The 22,162-nt window shown below is 33.8% G+C and overlaps 2 protein-coding genes across 3 annotated transcripts in view; one reads left to right on the top strand and one right to left on the bottom strand.

Moving 5' to 3' along the window:
- Nucleotides 1–22,162, bottom strand: part of a (arc) — a 232,804-nt gene that overhangs the window by 126,534 nt on the left and 84,108 nt on the right. The window lies entirely within an intron of this gene.
- LOC137245856 (uncharacterized) lies at nucleotides 19,951–21,010 on the top strand. Its single transcript, XM_067777066.1, has one exon. The coding sequence runs from the start codon at nucleotides 19,951–19,953 to the stop codon at nucleotides 20,866–20,868; it is 918 nt and encodes a 305-aa protein (XP_067633167.1). The 3' UTR covers nucleotides 20,869–21,010.

Raw genomic sequence — 22,162 nt, 5'->3', positions numbered from 1 at the left:
GCCTTTTCGAGATATCGCCATTAGGGTGGGACAGGGGTGACTCTGGTATGTTTTTGTACGATATGGATATCAAATTAAAGGTATTAATGAGGGTTTTAAAAGCGAGTGGCCCTTAGATGTATATGTGAAGGCGTTCTCGCGATATCGACCAAAATGTGGACCAGGTGATCCAGAAAATCATCTGTCGGGTACTGCTAATTTATTTATATATGCAATACCACTAACAGTATTCCTGCCAAGATTTCAAGGGCTGTTGATTTCGCCTTGTAGAACTTTTTCATTTTCTTCTACTTAATATGGTAGGTGTCACACCCATTTTACAAAGTTTTTTCCAAAGTTATATTTTGCGTCAATAAACCAATCCAGTTACCATGTTTCATCACTTTTTTCGTATTTGGTATAGAATTATGGCATTTTTTTCATTTTTCGTAATTTTCGATATCGATAAAGTGGGCGTGGTTATGGTCAGATTTCGCCCATTTTTTATACCAAGAAAAAGTGAGCTCAGGTAAGTACGTGGGCTAAGTTTAGTAAAGATATATCGGATTTTGCTCAAGTTATTGTGTTAATGGCCGAGCGGAAGGACAGACGGTGGACTGTGTATAAAAACTGGGCGTGGCTTCCACCGATTTCGCCCATTTTCACAGAGAACAGTTACCGTCATAGAATCTATGCTCCTACCAAATTTGAGAAGGATTGGTAAATTTTTGTTCGACTTATGGCAATAAAAGTATTCTAGACAAACTAAATGAAAATGGGCGGAGCCACGCCCATTTTGAAATTTTCTTTTATTTTTGTATTTTGTTGCATCATATCATTACTGGAGTTGAATTTTGACTTAATTTACTTATATACAGTAAAGATATTAAATTTTTTGTTAAAATTTGAATTTAAAAAATTTTTTTTTTAAAAAGTGGGCGTGTTCTTCATCCAATTTTGCTAATTTTTATTTAGAACATATAGAGTAATAGTAGTAACGTTCCTGCCAAATTTCATCATGATATCTTCAACGGCTGCCAAATTACAGCTTGCAAAACTTTTAAATTACCTTCTTGTAAAAGTGGGCGGTGCCACGCCCATTGTCCAAAATCTTACTAATTTTCTATTCTGCGTCATAACGTCAACCCATCTACCAAGTTTCGTCGCTTTTTCAGTCTTTTGTAATGAGTTATCGCACTTTTTCGGTTTTTCGAAATTTTCGATATCGAAAAAGTGGGCGTGGTTATAGTCCGATATCGTTCATTTTAAATAGCGATCTGAGATGAGTGCTCAGGAACGTACATACCAAATTTCATCAAGATACCTCAAAATTTACTCAAGTTATCGTGTTAACGGCCGGACGGACGGACGGACGGACATGGCTCAATCAAATTTTTTTTCGATCCTGATTATTTTGATATATGGAAGTCTATATCTATCTCGATTCCTTTATATATGTACAACCAACCGTTATCCAATCAAACTTAATATACTCTGTGAGCTCTGCTCAACTGAGTATAATAAAACTTTTTTGAAGAATTTTAAGGAAATGTTTAATATTTTTAACGAAAGATTATTTTTCAATAGATGTATGCATTCTTAACCATTTATGTTGCATTAAAAATTAACCATTTATGTTACATAAATATGTATGTACATTCCTATGTCAAGCTGCTATGATATGAAAATACATACATATGTACATTCATACATGCCTATAAACCTACGCCCGAATTTAAATAACGCAGCGAATGCTATGTACATATGTACGTATGTGTCGCATCATACCTAACTCAAAAGCAATTAGCGCGAACAGTTGACACCGAACAATCACATACACAAATTTTTTGGTAAAAATGTTACTTTTGTTTAAACAATTTGGCTAATATAAGAAAGGAATCAAGTATTTTTTTTGATGCAGATCGAAGGTAAATATTTCAAAGTTTTACTGAAAAGTAGAATTTTTTAAATCCATCCATCCGTTTAAGAGTTATAGCTGTGTAAACAAAAATTTTATGATTTTTTACTACATTTTGGCAATTTGCCACGCCCCTATAATATATATCTTCAAATGATATTAACTGTACCATCTCACGTAGCTAAGCTTTCAAATGCAAAAGACCGTTTTAAAATCGGAGCATTCTGTGTGAAGTTATGTGCATACATGGCATTTAGCGACTTTAATTTATAAGATTTATAGATATAGATAGATATAGATATAGATATTCCTGCTAAACTTTGATTTTTAAATTTTGACATAGAAATTGCAAAAATATTTATAAGAAGTAAAAATATAAAAGTTGAGCGCACATTACTTGGATTGGAAAGTTGGTAGGAAAAGAGATATTATTAGTCAATCAATTGCCCTCCCCCTTTATATTTTTACTTTTTATAAATATTTTTGCAATTTCTATATCAAAATTTGAAAATCAAAGTTTAGCAGGAATATGTCTTTATATAAGGAGACATTTTTCACTAATTTTTATAAATTTATATATAGGAAGTGCTTAAAATTTTTTTATTTTATTTTCTCCTTTTCTTACATTTTCTCGGTGTCTTAGCCCTATCTGTTAAGTTTTACGTTTGTAGATCAATGAGAATTTACTTAAAAATCGATACCAAGATTTGTATGAAAAGCAGACAAACATTCAACCGACCTAATATAAAGGAAGTAAAAATCGAAGAAGTAAACAAATTTCAAAATTTAATAAAGATAAGTAGCAGGTAAAATCTGATTTTAGAAGGGTGTACGTACTGTTATTTATTGACTGTAAATAGCTCCATATGAGTAATGCACCCAAAAAAATAAGTCAAAGGCATTGCATGACTTCAGATATGAACAACAAGTGACTAAGCCCTAAAGCCACAAAGTAGCGGACATACTAACCGCTACTTTGTAGCTTTTTTTGTGTGCATTAAGCACAACGGCATTTAGTTGGAACAACCACGCATATAGTACCATCAGCGCCAACGAACATATCTATACCATAACGATGACGGTTATTAAGAGGTCAAAAAACTGTCATGTGTCGTCACTGCGTAACAGTCGGATAGTCAAACAGCAAAATGAACAACCAACCAATCAAGCAACCGAAGCAACAAAAGCGCCAAAGTACTTGAACTGCGATTTGAGCGGTAAAACGTGGCAGTAATAATAATAACACAAGTAAAATACAATAATTTACAACAATAACAATAAAAACAATAATCAATCGCATAGCTTGTGCGATGGCATGCAACAAAAGGTAAAATGCGCAGACAGACGTCATGGCACAAAGAGCACCTGTGCAATCGACTCATGCTATTGCTACATACATAACTGTATATTTTTTGTAGGTGCATATGTGCGTGTGTTTGTATAGGAACGTATATATGATGCATGTATATATTAATAACAATAATATGTTTGCATAATCTAATATAACAATTATTTGTCTATATTTATGCTTGTCTGCACATACTAAATATTGTTGGCTTTTGTGCTATTGTTGCAATCGTTGTTTAATAAGCAACAATTTTCCACTAATTAAGCGGCCAGCGCACTGCAGCAACAACAAATGAAAATAATCAAAAACAATAAAAATTGAATAGAAAAACGACAACACATAAATTGTGAACCACAAAAGGAAGTATATAAACATTGGTTTTTATGTATGTGTGTTGTATTATGAAAATAATTTAATAAATTTTATATGCATACATATGCAAATACATATCAACAGATCCGTATGTAAACTTCCAGCAATTTTCCGATAGCGTGAGTTTAAAAAAATTCAAATTTTACAACAATTATTGGCTTTGCGTTCAATGTTGACGTGTGCGCCCATGCATGTGCTGTTGTTGTAGTTTTAACTAAAATGTTTATTAGAGTGGAAATTACTTGTAATTGAACTTAAGTTATATATCGCTCATTTACTTCAATAGTGTCATAACTCAAAAAACACAATTTTTCAGGAGAGCCATTCAAAGATTTTAACTACCATATGTTGCGCATATAAAGGCATATTTTCATTTTTATAGCACGTGGTAAATGTTTAACGGACCACAAAGATTTTTTTATAGAGTATGATATTGGGTACGTTTCTATGTTATTAACTCAAAAGTCAGGTTTTTTGAGTTATGACACTATTGAAGTAAATGAGCGATATAAGTACATACGTACATGCACACAAAAACAATAGACAACACTTGCCGCTGCACTCATCAATTGTGACAATTATTCCATACACTTTCGTTTGCAACGCACTCGAGCGCTAAAAGTGAAAAATGTCATATGATTGTTGCAATAAGCGCCATTTTTTTTTTGCTACGAAAAAATTTAGCCGTGAATTATTACAACTGTGCCTCAACATATCGTTGCTTAAGAGCAATTGTTACACTTTGCACATTACTTTCATTGTGTAACATCATTGTTGCTCGCATAACAACAAACGCTTTCATATTCACACAGAGGCTTCAAGAGTTCAAAGCGACTGCTAATTAAGCGATTTATGCATTTTCAATACTCATTTCTCAAGTTGCACTTTAAATGTGTTAACGTGTAGCAGGAAGTGTATTAAATGCCGTTTGTAAACAATTTTCTTTCCTTTGTGTTATAAATTAGATACATTGTTCCGTTAGTATGCGAAAGAAATATTATATGGTATCTTACTTTATTTCTTATCTTATGGCCGAGCCACAATGAAGTTTTTCATAAAGATGCGTTCAACGCAATCTTATACATGCCAGTGACATCGCCACAATCAGCCAAGATGTTGCGTTTGTAAATTTTATTTCGGTTTGCCCATTCACGTACAAAATTTCGCAAAGTGTGATGCACTCTTGGTCAAATCAGATATCAAGTTCTGCTTATTATGCATTTCTTGCAACAAAAGTTGGGAGATAGCAAATTTTTCATGTCAGATGGCGCTAGTGTTGCGCGATCTGCCATTCTCCGTAAAAAGACGTGTAATGCATAAGATTGTGTTAAACGCATCTATATGAAAAACTGCTTATGTGACGGGCCTTTTACTCTTACTGAGTGGAAAGAGTGGAAATGAGAGACCTTCCTATATTAGTTGCGTTCAAATGAAAACTGATCCAGATACCGATAAAAATTTAACATGCAAATGCAACAATAACGCTGTGATTCTGATATCTATCTGGTTCAATTCCGGATCAACTGGGTGACTCTGTTGTTTTGGTTATTTGTGGAAAATTTTATTTAACAAATTTTTTTCACTCGACAACCTATAAATTTATACTTAAAGTCTGAAAACACATACATATTGTGACTAATATTAGTATCACTAAGCGATACTACCATGTATAAGCCGATACTAAGCAGTATGTACGTAAACAAATCAATCATCATTTACACATGTATATACAAAGCAGCAGAGAGATACTCACCATCAGCCGAAGTAGTACTCACATATACACACGCATATGACTATGCGAGAGACTATGAACTACAAATATACTTATCTGGTAAAGAAAGCATGAAATTCGCGAAATTGCTAGACCTTAGAAGAAATGGGTGGACGAAGCAACAGTGAGTATAAAAGCAGCGAAAGCTGAGTAGTCAGCATTCAGTTTGATTTAAGCACGCTATTGGTCGTGAAGTATAAGTGTTATTGTGAAGTACCCCGAAAGTAGTCTAATAAAGACTATTTTGCATTATTGAATATTGGAGTAATTTATTCAACAGTTTAGCGATTCAGCAGAATGTGGAATAAGCGGCATTTCCCTAAATTCGTTACAATATGTAAGGCCATAAACTTACTACATTATATTCATACATTTTATTTGAAAAATACAAGAGCCACAACATAACGTGGAATTGCTTTTTGTACAAAGCTCCTGACAGCAGTACAGTTTTAATATCAGCTTTGTGACTATAGCCATTTAGCTCAAAACTTTTCTTTTGGTACCCCTTCTAACATTTTTGGACGTGTCTTAACTGCCGGCCCTTTTGTTTAGCATTAGTACTTTAGCTTTTTTAAATTGCAAAATCCCATAAAATTTTATATAGTAAATGTATCGCATTTGTGTTCCATAAACTAATTAGCTTTATAATTTGTTTAAACTTTTTAAGTAAAATTTTATGGAGCAATTCGGGAAAAAAATTTTGAAAATACCAGGCACCCTATTATGTGTACACATTAGTTGAGTGCCACCAATTATCATAATATTGATCCGGATCGTTTCAATGAGATTTTATCGTGATCCAGAGCTAAATGGCTCATTGGAACGCTTTAATTATAAAGATAGAAAGTTATGCAAATTTATTCTTATTTAAATGAAAAGTTTGAAGCTTTTAAGCTATATTAAAACAATCAATTGGCTTCAATAAGAATCCTTTTATTTTTATTATCGATATTTTAGAAAAAATGTACGAATTTTGTTACTTATAACTTTTGTAACTGAAACTAGTGCGCAAACCAGTCTCTAAAACGTTTTCAGAAAAATTTGTGAAAATTTCTAATTTTTAATTTGGAGTTGTCTAAGCTTTGGGCAATTGAGGGCGACCAGTTTAATAAGAGTTATAAATGAGTAATTTTATGTGCTTGTAAGCGTATGAGTCGTGGCACAGTGGCTGACGTACCCGACCAAACGCCCGGGGATGCGGGTTCAACTCCCACCAAGTATTCCTTTTTTTAAATTTATAAATTATTATTATTAATGGACTGTATTGAGTTTATGGGGTTTTTGATTTAATGTATTCAATTTATTGAGTTGGGTAGGTTTAGTGTTATTGGTGTATTTAAGTCATGGGAGGATGCATAGCATCAGTACACCTTTATTTATTTATTTGTGTTTATTTTAAGGGATTCAGTTTATTAAGTTGGGTAGTTTTAGTGTTATTGGTGTGTTTAAGTCATGGGAGGATGCATAGCATCAGTACACCTTTTATTTATTTAATTTGGGGGCGAGCACTGGGGGCTCTGAGGCTTCGCTCTACTGAGCCACCTCATCTTCTATTTGAAGAACCCTTTAAATAGTGATATGGAGGCGAGCACGGGACGGCTCTGAGGTATTGGCACCCCATTTTCTACAAGAAAAACCTCTATTTATTTAATTTGGGGCGAGCGTTGGGCACTCTGAGGTTTCGCTCTAATGAGCCACCTCATCTTCTATTTGAAGAACCCCTTCAAAGTGTGATATGGAGGCGAGCACTGGGCTCTGATGTATTAGCACACCATCCGAAGAACCTCGGTTTTAATTAAAAAACTCAAACTATGTCTTTAGAATATTTCACTAACCAGTTGAGAATTACAAGCACACTCAATGGCTACTGAAACAAACGAACGAAAAATGTTCATAGTTTAAGTCGCTTAAACATACTCCCCCCTTAGACGGCTTAATCGTCTAATGAAACTTCCATACGAGCCAGTGATCCGGCTCGAAGGACCATGTCTAAGCTTTGGGCAATTGAGGGCGAGCAGTTTAATAAGAGTTATAAATGAGTAATTTTATGTGCTTGTAAGCGTATGAGTCGTGGCACAGTGGCTGACGTACCCGACCAAACGCCCGGGGTTGCGGGTTCAACTCCCACCAAGCATTCCTTTTTTTAAATTTATAAATTATTATTATTAATGGACTGTATTGAGTTTATGGGGTTTTTGATTTAATGTATTCAATTTATTGAGTTGGGTAGGTTTAGTGTTATTGTTGTATTTAAGTCATGGGAGGATGCATAGCATCAGTACACCTTTATTTATTTATTTGTGTTTATTTTAAGGGATTCAGTTTATTAAGTTGGGTAGTTTTAGTGTTATTGGTGTGTTTAAGTCATGGGAGGATGCATAGCATCAGTACACCTTTTATTTATTTAATTTGGGGGCGAGCACTGGGGGCTCTGAGGCTTCGCTCTACTGAGCCACCTCATCCTCTATTTGAAGAACCCTTTTAAAATGTGATATGGAGGCGAGCACGGGACGGCTCTGAGGTATTGGCACCCCATTTTCTACAAGAAAAACCTCTATTTATTTAATTTGGGCCAGCGTTGGGCACTCTGAGGTTTCGCTCTAATGAGCCACCTCATCTTCTATTTGAAGAACCCCTTCAAAGTGTGATATGGAGGCGAGCACTGGGCTCTGATGTATTAGCACACCATCCGAAGAACCTCGGTTTTAATTAAAAAACTCAAACTATGTCTTTAGAATATTTCACTAACCAGTTGAGAATTACAAGCACACTCAATGGCTACTGAAACAAACGAACGAAAAATGTTCATAGTTTAAGTCGCTTAAAGAGGAGTTCTATGAAATTTTTTGGATTTTCCGTATTGTAGCCCAATCAATTTCAGTAGTTTGCGAACGTTTTCATAAAAAAAATGTTTCACAATTTAAATGGAGAAAAATCTAAGCCAGCACAAAAGTGTCAAAAAACGAAGCGAAGAGACCTTCAGGGCCCATTAGGGATACTTAGCATAGACTTGACTTGACCTGGCGTAAACTTGGCAACTTAACCACGATTATACTCCACTTAGCGCATACAATCTAGCATCATAAACAGCTTTGAAATTTATTTATAAATAAATGTCAATTTGTATGACAAAATGTTAACATGAAATGGAAACAAACAAATGGCATCTCACAATATAAACGTCACTTAGAACTTACATAGAAAATCAAAATTCAATAGACTTCTAAGTCAAGTTAAGTATTGCCAATCAGTGACATGCAATGTTCATTTAACAAAACTGTAAGTGACAGCTCTCAAATCAAGTCAAGTCTATGCTAAGTATGAGTAATGCGCCCTTTAACTTGTATTTTGTTAGACTAAAATTGATTGGGCTACAAAACTCAACGTCATCTCACTCTTGCTTTCCCTGATTCCCTTTCTTTGGATTTCTCTACTACTTCCTTTTATCTTGCTTTCCACCTTCCCCTCTCTCGATTTTATTTTCCGCAGCCCCTTCTCATCCCATCTTCCTGCCCCTCCATTATTTGTTCTATTCCACTTTATCTGATATTTTCTCCATTCCTTCCTCTCTCTTTTTCAGTTTCCTTTCGGTGCTATGATGTCCCCAAAGCTATTGCTGACTCCCAGTATTTTAAGTGAGTCAGAGAAAAAAGTATAAGAGCTGTTATTCCACTGAAAATTCAAAATCTCAAGTAGCCCTTTGGCGCATACAAATAAAATAAATTAAGTGATTGTAGTTATATATTGTGACGAATATTACCAACATTAGTAATAAACTCCCAACACAAAACATTGAAGCGAGCCACACTGTGTACATAAACATATCAATCATCATTTAAATAAATCACAAACAATCATCATTTACACCCATATATATAAGGCACGAAGAGGTATTACGCGCACACACTTGTAGCCGAAAGTTGCTACACATACACACGCATATGATTATGAGAAACGCATAAACTTCAAATATACATGTATATAGCTAAGTAGGAGATATGTACAGCAGGAGAAACGTCTAGACTGTAGTAGAAACTTGCGAATGAAGCAGCAGAGAGTATAAAAGAGCGCAAGCTGAGCAGTCAAAAAATCAGTTTGATTTGAGCACGCTATCTGTTGAGAAGTAGAAGTGTTATTGTGAAAGTAGTCTAATAAAGACCATTTTGCATTATTGAATATTGGTATTATTTGTTCAACAGTTTAGTGATTCGAACGTTAGCAGAAGGTTGCAAATAAGCGGATTTTCCCAAAATGGCACCGCTATTTATAAAACAACAAAAATTATTGCTGATTGCTGCCTGCCCTCTAATAAATCGCTTATCTGTATTTCCATTTCATAGTTGCATGTGAAAGTTTATACAAATATTTTTTTATTATAAAATTATTGCATAAAGTTTGCGAATTAACATAATTATATGTAAGTAGATATTTAGACATATGTAAGTACACATATATGTAAATATATTATATAAGTATGTGCGTTATTAAATGAGCTCAATGTAGCATAATGAGCACTAAAAGTAGTATATACCCAGCTTAATATATTTGATTACATGCAGATGTGGGTTTATGAATGATCATTACAAAATTAAGATCATTGTTGCTGTTATTGGCTTGAAGTAGCCCTCTAATAACAATAAAGACTTAGTAAAGATTAAATGTTTACAATTTAGCAAAAGCCTTTTACAATTATCTCTTCTTTTATAATAATTATGTAGTCAAACTAAATAACTTATGCGCCAAAGACACTATCATTAAGCCTTTTTATTTAGTTGTGGGAAAAAATATTATAATGCAAACAAGTGTTTACAACAACATTCACAATTTTACGTAATACCTCAAGTTTGTGCGAAATTCATTCACATTCCTCGTTTAAGTTGCACATTTCATTTTACTTATTAAATATTGAAACAGAAAGTAATTATGATAAGTAATAGCATCACCTTAAATATTGGTATGAATGTTAGCAACACTAAGGGGTACTGCCATCTCTATGCCGATGCTAAGCAGTGACATGATGCATGCAAAGTATAAGTGTTATTGTGAAGTACTTTAATAAAGGCCATTTTTCAATTATTTAATATTGGAGTTATTTGTTCAACAGTTTAGTGATTCGAACTTAGCAGAAGGTTGCAAATAAGAGGATTTGCAGTATTTTCGTTACAATATCTTACAAATTATAAGAAAATAAATCCACATGAGTAGTAGCGTTTCATTGGGCCATCGAACTCTGGATCACGATTAAATATCATTGGAACGATCCGTATCAATACTATGAGAATTGGCAGCACTAAACTAATATGTGCACAGAATAGGGTGCCTGTTATTTTCAATTTTTTTCCCGAATTGCTCCATAAAATTTTACTTAAAAATTTAAAACAAATTACCAAACTAATAACTATGTAGTATTGTTAGTTCTATAAACCATGTCACAAATGCGATTTATTTTCCATATAAAATTGTATGGGATTTTGCACTTAAAAAAAGCTAGAGTACTAATGCTTAACCAAAGAGTCGGCAGCTAAAATGCTTAGAAAAATGTTGGGAGAGCTACCAAAAGCTGATTTTTAAACTTAGTAGCTATATACCCAAGGTTGATATTAAACATTTTACTTCTGTCAGGAGCTTTGTGCAAAAAGCAATTACACATTATATTGTTGTCCTAGTATTTTTCAAACAAAATGTTTATAGTTTTTGTATCATGATTTAAAATTAATATAATGTAGGAGGATATGTCAGGCCATAAAGCCTTACGTATTTATATTCAGACTTGAAGTATAAATTTATGGGTTGTTTAGTGGAAAAAATATGTTAAATATCGGATGCCCTAGTGCATATGTTTGTAAGTGCTACCAAGTACAGAGTGTACGCTGTCAAATATGTTTCACAAAAAACAAAAGGAACAGAGTCAACCTATTGATCCGAAATTGAGTGTTGCATTTGCATGTTACATTTTTGCAGGTATCCGGATCAGGTTTCATTGGAGCGCAACTTATGACAGTGCCTTCAATAATGATAATTATATATACATATATACACATATATTTATACGCATAAAAGTGACAACTTAGCATGAGTTTTGCTATATGTATGTATAGAGGCCGCGGTACAATGACATTTTAATATAGATGCGTTTAACACAAGCTTATGCATTCCAATAACATCGCCACAATCAACCAAGATGTTGCGTTTGTAAATATGAAGGAACTTCAGACTTTGCAATTGAAGCTTATTACGCCTTGCCCATTCACATACAAAATTTCGCAAAGCACTGTTGTAAACATTCTCCCTATACAACAAAAATACTTGCTAACATATTTTGTGTCGTAATCGATTGCTACATTGCAGTTTTTAATTGCGAAAAATGTTAGAAAATTTACCAAACAGTAGGAAAAATAATTTCACTTGCAAAGTGTGCCAACACCCTTAGCCAAAACAAATATCAAATTCTTCTTCTTATGATATGCTTGGAACAAAATTTGGGAGATGGCTACTTTTCAATATCAGATGGCGCCAGTGCATAAGCTTGTGTTAAACTCATCTATATGAAAAAGTGCTTATGTGTCGGGGCTTTAAGATGAGATAAATCATCACATTAGTTGATTTGAAAAAATAAATAAAATAATCAGGTTGCATATTATGTAACCATCATTATAACCAGAGATACTCTGCCCCTATACGCTTATAATACTATTGTTTTTGTTTTGCCCTAAAAAATAGGCACTGATACAAATTCACACTTTGAATATAAAAAAAAAATGTTCATAGCACTCCCATATGCCCTCATATGTAAATTTGGTTCATATTAAAGTGCATGCATTTCATAAAAAATTGCAAAGAAAAAGCGCTGAGAAAAGTTTGAGTTCAAAATTTATGAAAATTCTTTAAACATTTAAAATATTTCAATTTAAAAGAGTTTCAGTGTACATAAAATTTTGTGTATGTATTGTGATCTGCACTTCGGTATAAACATTTTTCAACAGCGGTGATTATAAGCGATGCTGTCAATAATTTTATTTATTTTTTGTTTTCAAATTATGTCCACATTTGCTTACTTAATTATTGCACAATAACCAAATGATTGTGAAGAGGTGTTAAGTTTTCAACCTACTAAAGTAGTAAACATTTCATTAAGTGTACGTACAAAGTAAATTTGTGAATGAAGATGCAAATAATTTTCCTTTTCTTGAATGAATATTTTTTTCTCAACAATTGTTTTTGCTTTCTTATAAAAAAATTATATTTTGAAAGCTGTAACACCTCTTTAACTGTTATTTGAGCAGTTGTTTCCTCTTTCGTTTTATCGTTTGATTCATTCATACATTTTAGTTCCTAATTAGATAAAATGTAGGGGCCATTTGCGTCGCAGTCACTTACATTCACACCTAGCTGCTACAGCTTTGAACAAACTTTTAAAATAGTCAACATACAGTTAAGCTGGAAACCGAATAATAACAGTTTCACACAGAGGGTAAATGAAATAATTAGTCAAGTTTTCTACATTGAAACCATTATTGAACTCAATCTTCCATAGAAAACACAAATTCCCAATTATCTCATTTTTGCTTTATTGAATGCCTATTGGAGGCAAATATCTACATAGTACGTTTTGCTTAATGGCTCCGATTTTATTGTCAGTGATTTTATTAACTGTAAAATGAAAGGAATGATAGGAAATGAAAGTTAAAAGAAAAGAAATGGAAAGAGAGGCAAAAAAGGAAAATAAGGGAGAAGAAAAGAAAAATAGGCGATGTTTAATGAATTTTGTATCGAATCGTTTACGGTTTGTTATCGATAACAATCGTCAATGACGACTTGTACGTTTGATACTTACTTGTTATCGGCGTGTTATCGACGCAGTATAGCTGACTTATGCATTGGTTATCTGCGTGTTATAAGTTTGTTATTAATAGCAAAAAGTATCGATCAGTTATCGATTTTTTATCGAAGAGCTTTCGATCTATAAACGGTTCATTATCGATGCATATACATATACAATATTTTTTGATAATAAGCCATTAGCTTTTCCACAGTGAATCGATAGCTAATAGGTATCTTTAGGTAACAAATCGATATTTTTTCGATAAAAAATCGATAACTTTTCGATAGCAACCCATGAAATACTTCGTTATTTGTAAAAATGATTGCAAAGTAGTAACAAGGTGATCCCGAAATAGTCGTGCCAATTATTTCGATATTTTGGTGACATATTCCCACATTCGGAAACAGTCCCTTAAACCCCACCAGTATGATTCAGAAATTATACCGAAACAGTCAAGAAATGAACTCAAAATGGTCCAGCAGGTATTTTTCTGGTTTAAGTTTTGAGGAATAACATAATTTTCAGACCCCGTTTATACCATACCTTTAAGTTTGCATTATGTTTATTCTAAAATAAGAGTTGTAAGAATTAAAAAGGTTTCTGAAGTGAAAGTGAGAAAATATATGAAAATACATAAAATTAAATCAATGTGAAAAATCAAAAATAAAAAATAAAAAACATCATTGAGAAAGCCTTTATTGTGCTTGGATATCGATCGTTTCCCTGATAGACGGAACTGCTACTTTTGTTATCCGTTAGATGTAATCTGTGGTTTCCTGAATTACCTCAAATATGTCAATACCAAAAATCCTTTAACCAAATTTTCTACCCTGAATTTTTATTTAAGCTTTAAATTAACATTCTATCAATTAATTCGTTATTCCGTTTGCCACATCTTCAAGCAATAGTGAGACTGTCGTAAAGTTTTTTTTGAAGTTCTTTGGACCACCAAATGTATGTGCTTATTAAGCTCTTCACTGGGTTTTATAAACGAAAACCATCAGCTCAGTCACTACTAATGCTAGCTTAAAGTCAAATGAGGGACTTTTCTTTCTGCTCTGTTTCTGTATTAGCAATAAAATAAATGTGCCAAAACTTTGGTTAATTTAGCTGAAGAGAAAAAAGAACTACCACTACACTTGCCCTTGAACTTTAAATGTTCGTATGAAGCCCTGCTCAGTACCGTCGAATTCATTTGAAATCGATACTTATTTTACTTTATTGATTTGCCATGGTTTACGTTTAAACAACTTCACCAACTAACAGATATCCCCAATTCCTCGTTTCTCTTGAAAATGTTCTAGGCGCTCAATGTATTGTGAAATCAAATACACATACACACAAATCGAGTTGCTGGCTGAGTAAACGCAGGGCAGTTGATTTACGACTCACACTATCACACTTTCTGCCACTACAGAACTGAATTTGCTTTCATTCGTAGAAATGCTGCGGTGCAGTGTGTAAACAGTTTTAAAACTTAATTTTTATGTAACTCAGAAAAGGAGATGCTAGTTTTGAATTTAAGTAGTAGGAAAAGCCAAATTTAAGATCGTTTTATAGAAATTTGCAGCCTATTAAATTCAGTAGGGTCCGGCATCCTTTTTTTGCCAAAATTTAAGAATATGATTTATAACTTGTATTGATAGATGTACTTATCTGCATTAAAAATAAATAAGCATGTCAGCTAAAACAACGCTTGGTACAGAGGTGCTCCAATCAATAAAAAGCTTTTGAAAAACTAAAATTTGTTTATTATGAAAAAAATCAATGAGAGCACAAGTATTGTAATAGTGAGTAGTTATTTGCAATTAGTTTTACTTTTTTAAAATACTAGCATTAATGCTAAATACTATGGACATTCAGTCTGTGTGAGGTATTTACATAAAACTTTCGAAAAAAAAATATTATAAAAAAGCTCTTGTGGGCATTATTGCTACTTTAACAGTTGCTTTATAGGTTTTGGAATCTTCACTGAATACATTAACTGCAAATCTTCGTTCACGACTTAAGAAGATGTATAGAAATTAAGCAATTTGTATGACTCAAAAGAAAGAGGGCATCTGCAGCATCAGTTGATGGGTAAAGAAGTTATAAAGACATATAAGTTCAAAATATATGCACATTAACCTGGGTCGATTTGTATGGACGAAAGTTAACCGATATCACGCCATCACTCCACAAAACCCAAAGATATTTTCTTTCAAAAAACTGTTATCGCCAACGCTTTAACAACAGTTTTTTGAAAAAAAAGAAATATTTTTTGGGGTTTGGGGAGTGTTTTGGTCGAACAATTGACCCTCCATTTTTTTTTTCGCAGGCTCGAAAATAATTTTTTTGGATATGCGTAGTGGAACTTTTTTAAATGAGCCCAAATCCTATCGAAAAATCGATGGCGCGATATCGGTTAATAAATCGATCCAGTCTAATGCACATATATGTATACATATGCATATATGTTCAAGATGTATATGATTCACAAGTAAAATACACTAGTAAACCAGATTTTTACCTCCGACAAGACCTTTCCAAATGAAAGATAAGTTCGGAATAGTCATGCAATAAGACTGTAAATCAAAATTCGCCAGAATTCTGAATATGACTTACATTACGTTGAATGTTTTAAAAATAAATAGTAAAGACTTGTCGCAATTTAGCGCTGAGAAGATAAAGGCTGTGCTTTTCTTTCAATTTAAGCCGTGCTCCTTTTTAATGTTCCCTACAAATTGCCTGGACGGGGCTTACATATTTTATGCCAATTCCGAACGCCATCTGCAAAGCACATAAATGTATTCGACTTTTGCCCAAATAGACGTAACAACTTGAAGGCTGTTACATAGTGTAAATATAGTAATAGCTTACTTGTTCGCTTGATGTAGCCGATAAATACATACTTATATACATAACTATGTAGTTGCATCTTGCTGTGCAACATGTGGCATGTGGCAATCGAAAGTAGGTTAAAGAAATTGCCACTGATAAGCAACCATAGAAGGCGAATTGCAAAAAATGCCAATTAAATAACAAAAACAAATTTATAGCTAAATGTTGCAAAGTTTTATTATTGTGGTTTACTATACAGAAGCAAAATACAACAAAAGAAAAGAAGATGCTTTGCGGAAAAATCGATAATTGCATTGCAACCTATTTAAGCTGAATTTTAATTACAAATCGCAATTATCAAAACTGATCCCAAAAGACATTTTAAAGTTAAATGCGTACTGTATTGAGTTTTTATAACAGTGCTATTAAATTTAAGAAGGCAAGTGGATAATATAATAAATATGTGAATCTGTGTACTTCAATAACAATAAGTTATTGTTTTCACTAAGCCTTTTGGGAGCTTTAAAACATTAAATTTGTTCCGCCCTCACTTCCTTAAATAAACTTTAGAAGCACCATTGAAATTGTTAGAATATATAAGATTATAAGAAAATTTTACACGGAATTGATAAACTTGTGTATATGTTTTTTGTTTTTTTTGTTTTTAACTGGACGCTAGACAGATAAGCTTTATATCATAGCTCATAGCTAGACAAGGGCCAGGTTATTTAAAGATTTTCACAGATTATTTTCTAACCGAGTAACTACCAGAGTCCTCATATATATGCACTGTTGAACGATAACTCGAGAAATGCCCAAAAAAATTGGGCATATTTCTTAAATCGAGAAGAATGTATGAATCTATAGGGATTCTAATGTGAATTGAATTTTGAATTTTCTCAAATTATTACTGACAAGTTTACTAGTGTAGTTTTCTTCAAACTTGCCTGCAAAAAATGCCGCGTTTAATCGGTCAAGAGAGCGGTCTCCAATTGATGTCTTTTGTTTGCATTGGGTCACAATTAATCCCTTCCAACCCTTTTGGGTACAGTTGGGATTAGTCAGGTTGAAATCTTTGTAGCCCATTTTAAGAAACGTAAAAAAGGTGGCAATGAAGTGAGTTAAATAAAAAATATTATAGGCGATTGATTCGAATTATTTTAGAACGTAAATGAATTGGACCATATGTTCCATTATCGTCGACCCATACCTCTTGGAATGAGTTGGCGACTTAAAATTTGTTTTACATAGATATATCTACCAATTTTTATACTCAGCTGAGCAGAGCTCATAGGGTATATTAATTTAGTTCGCATAACGGTACCCCGTAACGGCATAAACTAATCGAGGTAGATAAAGACTTCTCTATATCACAATGATCTGGGCGAAAAAAGAAATTTATTTAGCCATGTCCGTCCGTCCGTCCGTCTGCCCGTAAACACGATAACTTGAGTAAATTTTGAGGTATCTTAATGAAATTTGGTACGTAAGTTCCTGCGCACTCATCTCAGATCGTTTTTTAAAATGAACAAAATCGGACTATAACCACGCCCACTGTTTCGATATCAAAAATCTCGAAAAACCTAAAACGTGCGATCTTACCAAAGACAGATAAAAAGGTGAAACTGTGTACGTTGGTTGACCTTATGATGCCGAATAGAAAATTAGTAAAATTTTGAACAGTGGGCGTGGCATCGCCCACTTTTAAAAGAAGGTAATTTAAAAGTTTTGCTAGCTGTAATTTTGCAGTCGTTCAAGATATCATGATGAAATTTGACAGAAACGTTACTCCTATTACTATATGTGTAAAATAAAAAAATAAATGTAAGGAGCGATAACCTCCGAAGAGATCTAACGCAGAGCTCTCTTCCAATTTGCGTCGTGCTCCTCTTGATTTTCCCTACAAATTGGCCGGACGAGACCTACATGTTTTATGCCGACTACGAGCGGCATATGCAAGGCAGATGAGTTTTTACTAAGAGCTTTTCATGGCAGAAATATAATCGGAGCGCTTGCCAAACACTGCCGAGGGGCGACCCGCTTCGAAAAATTTTCTTCTAATTGAAAAACTTTATTTTTAAAAATTTGATATAACTTTGCCCGGGGTGCGAACCCAGGGCATACGGTGTGATAGGCGGAGCACGCTACCATCACACCATGGTGGCCGCCTACTACTATATGTGTACTAAATAAAAATTTACAAAATCGGATGACGAATACGCCCACTTAAAAAAAAAATTTTTTTAAGTCAAATTTTAACAAAAAATTTAATTTCTTTACAGTTACACATCCTTGTGAAATTTGTTTTTATACACAGTCGGCCGTGTGTCCATCCGCTCGGCCGTTAACACGATAACTTGAGCAAAAAAGATATATCTTTACTAAACTTATTTCACGTACTTATCTGAACTCACTTTATTTTGGTATTTAAAAATCCGACTATGAACGCGGCAACTTTTTCGATATCGAAAATTTCGAAAAATGAAAAATCGCCATAATTCTATACTGAATACGAAAAAAAGGATGAAGCATTGTGATTGGATTCGTTTTTTGACGCAAAATATAACTTTAGAAAAAACTTTATTAAATGGGTGTGACACCTACCATATTAAGTAGAAGAAAATGAAAAAGTTCCGCAGGGTGAAATCAAAAGCCCTTGGAATCTTGGCAGGAATACTGTGCGTGGTATTACGAATATAATTAAATTAGCGGTACCCGACAGATGATGTTCTGAGTCACCCTGGTCCACGTTTGGGTCGATATCTCTAAAACGCCTTCACATATACAACTAAGGGCCACTCCCTTTTATAACCCCCTTTCATACCTTTATTTTGACACTCATATCGTACGAACACATTATAGGGTCATCCCAGGTCCACCTTTGTGGTGATATCTCGAAAAGACGTCCACCTATAGAATTAAGGCCGACTCCCTTTTAAAATACTCATTAACACCTTTCATTTGAAACCCATGTCATACAAACACATTCCAGGGTTACGCTAGGTTCATTTTCCTACCTGTTGATTTTCTCTTATTTTGCCTCCGCAACCGCACATAGCATTCCTTACTTGTTAATATTGCGTTTAAAATGTACATAACTTCATACCATACGAAAACTAACAATTTTTGGTGAGAAAAGAGATAAGTCTTCATTCGATCGCATATGGGTACAAAGAGGACTGGTTCTATCATTCCTGTTCGGGTAAAAAAGGGGAACAATTAGTCTCTTCATAGGACATGCTCAAACAAAAGGGAACAATTCAAAGCGTAGTCTTTCGCGACTCATCGTAGACTAATCGCATTTTTTGCAGGGTTTTTCTACCGTTTGCTTTGAATGTGTGTGTGCTATGGTGAAGTCTAGGTATTTGGAAAGCATACTATTTTGTGTATTCTATAAAATGGATTTGTTTATTGTTGAGAGCCAAACGGAGCTAAAGCGATATTGTTATGAGTTATAGAGAGCCATCGGAAGGCATAGTTATTTCAAAATATATTTAGGTACATATTTTTATAATGCGGACAGAGCAAACGCAATTTTGTTTTATTGACGCAGCCTAATGTATTAGAAAATACAGACTCTATTAGTTTATATTTGTCGCGAACACTTAAAATATGTTCGTATTTTTTGTCAATTGCTGATACCAGCTGATTATTTGCTTAAAGTAAAATTATTATTCTAATCTCGCTGTCAACTAATTAGTAACGGAAGCTTTACACCTGTTATTTGCATTATTGCTAAATAAACAATTTCTAATTTGTTTCCACTTAAGTGCCTTAAAAATTTCGATTGCTTGCAATCGATATTTGCTAATAATTAAAACAATTGATAAACTAAAAGTTGCATCTTTACACTAAAAACCTATAAATACTGCAAATGCTTGAAATTAGAAGCACAGTTAAAGTGTAAACTTATAATAATAATGTTCATTAAATTGTTGGCAGCAATTTTCGTTGCAGCAGCAATTTTGCATGCAACAACTGGCGCAAGTTTGACAGACGAAACGCAGGACAACGAATCATTAGCGAAGTCAGCACGTTATGGCCATAACGACTATGTAAGAAATTGGAATCAAGATGATATCGATGATGAATACGACGTTTACGATTTGCCAAAATTGGCTTTCGCTTTGAACAAAATTAATAAAGGCGATTCACAATTCTTCAAAAAAATGGTTAAACTGCAAATATATTTATATAAATTATTCAACGATAATAATGATGTTAACCATGAATATGTCTTCAATGTGGCTTATTATTTCTCAAAAATTAAGAATGATGCATTCTATGCAAAATTATCCAGCAGCACAAAGTCGTTGTTGAACGATTATATTGACAACTATTTGCCACCATCTGCTAAAACGCTATTCTTTGATAATTCCTTTCGTCTAATGAATCGCGAATATGATGATAAATATTTGTATACATCAAATGAGAAAATCGACAGTGCGCGTCACTATGTTTTCTTAAGCACCAAAGATAATTTCAATCAAAATGGCAAAAGTGAATGGACAACAACTTTGAAAGATGCATCAACAAACCGTCATACAAACTTGAAATTTACGCTACAAAGTGTTAAAACAAAACATTACGCTTATGTGGAACGCAACAGTTATAAGGGTCACCGAAATTTGTTGGCGTCCTGGAATAGTAGCGATAAACCCTCGAATGCCGATTGGACTGTGACGCTATATCAAGATCAATTGATATTTAGCCAAAATGGACGTGTCATATGCGCAAGTGATTTGTTGAAGAGTGATAGCAGACGCTATGTTCATGGTGAGGATGAAAATGGTGAGGCTGTTGCAGCATGTCAATGGTTTGCCAAGGAATGTCCTTAAGTGGGAACATGAAATGTGTAAATGAAAAAAGCAAATGTAAACCTAGATACCAACATACATTTTTACTAGTGTTTGAAGCAAGCAATTTAAAGAAATAATGTGCATAAAAGCAAATAAAATATAATAAATTAAGCGCATAAAATACACTGTTTGTATTTGCTTCACCAGATGAGCAGTAGTAACAAAAACATTTGTTCTGCTACTGCTCCCGTTCTGATCATGAACAGCGCATAGAGTAGAGACGTAGCATGAGCAAGTGACAGCAGAAGAAAGTTCTGCTATAAGCGATGAATGCCCTATTTTAGAGCGAAGCAAATAGTGCACACAAAAAAAAAAACACAAAAGTTATCTAAAATGTGAAGACAAATTTTCTTTAAATTGAGAAAAATTTCAATGCAATGAATGAGAATTTCTTATTTTATTACGTCCTTTATATTAGGTCGGTTGAATGTTTGTCCGCTTTTCATACACATCTTACAATCGATTTTTAAGTAACTTCTCATTGAGCTACACACGTGAAACTTTACACATAGGTTAGAACACCGCGACAATGCAATAACAGAAAAAAAATCCGTTAGGTGGCGCACGGATCGAAATAATTAGATAAGAACTTGAAAATTTTCAAACCAGTAACTTCTCGATGAGCTACAGACTTGAAATTTCAAACTTAATTCAGAGGTCGATGACAGCCGATGACACGATACAATAAGATTCGCTAGGGGGCGCACGGGATGAGATATTTAGAAAAATTGTACGAAACGGAGGGATTTTTGGGATTGGTTTTTATGTAAGTTCTCATTGAGCTACAACTGTAAAACTTCACAGATAGGATAAGACGCCGGGAAAATTTAAGAAAAGGAGAAAAAAATACCGTTACGCGGCGCACGGATCGAAATATTTAGATAAGAAGTGGAAAATTTGGTGTTTTGAGATCGATTTTAAAGTAACTTCTCATTGAGCTACAAATATGAAACCTCAGACAGGTTAACACACCGTGACAAAGGAACAAAAGGAGAAAAAAATTCCCTTAGGTGGCGCATGGGTCTAAAAAATAAAAAACAATAGTTTGGAAATTTGAAACCGGATTTTAAGTAACTTCTTCATGAGCTAGAGGCTAAAAATTTAGAGCTTAATTCAGAGGACGTTGACAGCCGATGACACAATACAAAAGGTTTCACTAGGGGCGCAGGGACTGAGATATTTAGAAAAATCAAACGGAACGAAGGGAATTTTGGGATTGATCACTGAAATACAACTGTAACGCTTCACAGAAAAGATAAGGCGCAGAGAAAAT

The sequence above is a fragment of the Eurosta solidaginis genome, chromosome 3 (genome assembly GCF_040869045.1).
Source record: "Eurosta solidaginis isolate ZX-2024a chromosome 3, ASM4086904v1, whole genome shotgun sequence".
Lineage (NCBI taxonomy): Eukaryota > Metazoa > Arthropoda > Insecta > Diptera > Tephritidae > Eurosta > Eurosta solidaginis.
Note: the sequence above shows the minus strand (reverse complement) of the source record. Positions and strands in the feature narration are given on the sequence as shown.

Excerpts from the sequence above, each read along its gene's own strand:
- LOC137245856 (XM_067777066.1), top strand. The coding sequence starts at position 19,951 with ATGTTCATTAAATTGTTGGCAGCAATTTTCGTTGCAGCAGCAATTTTG.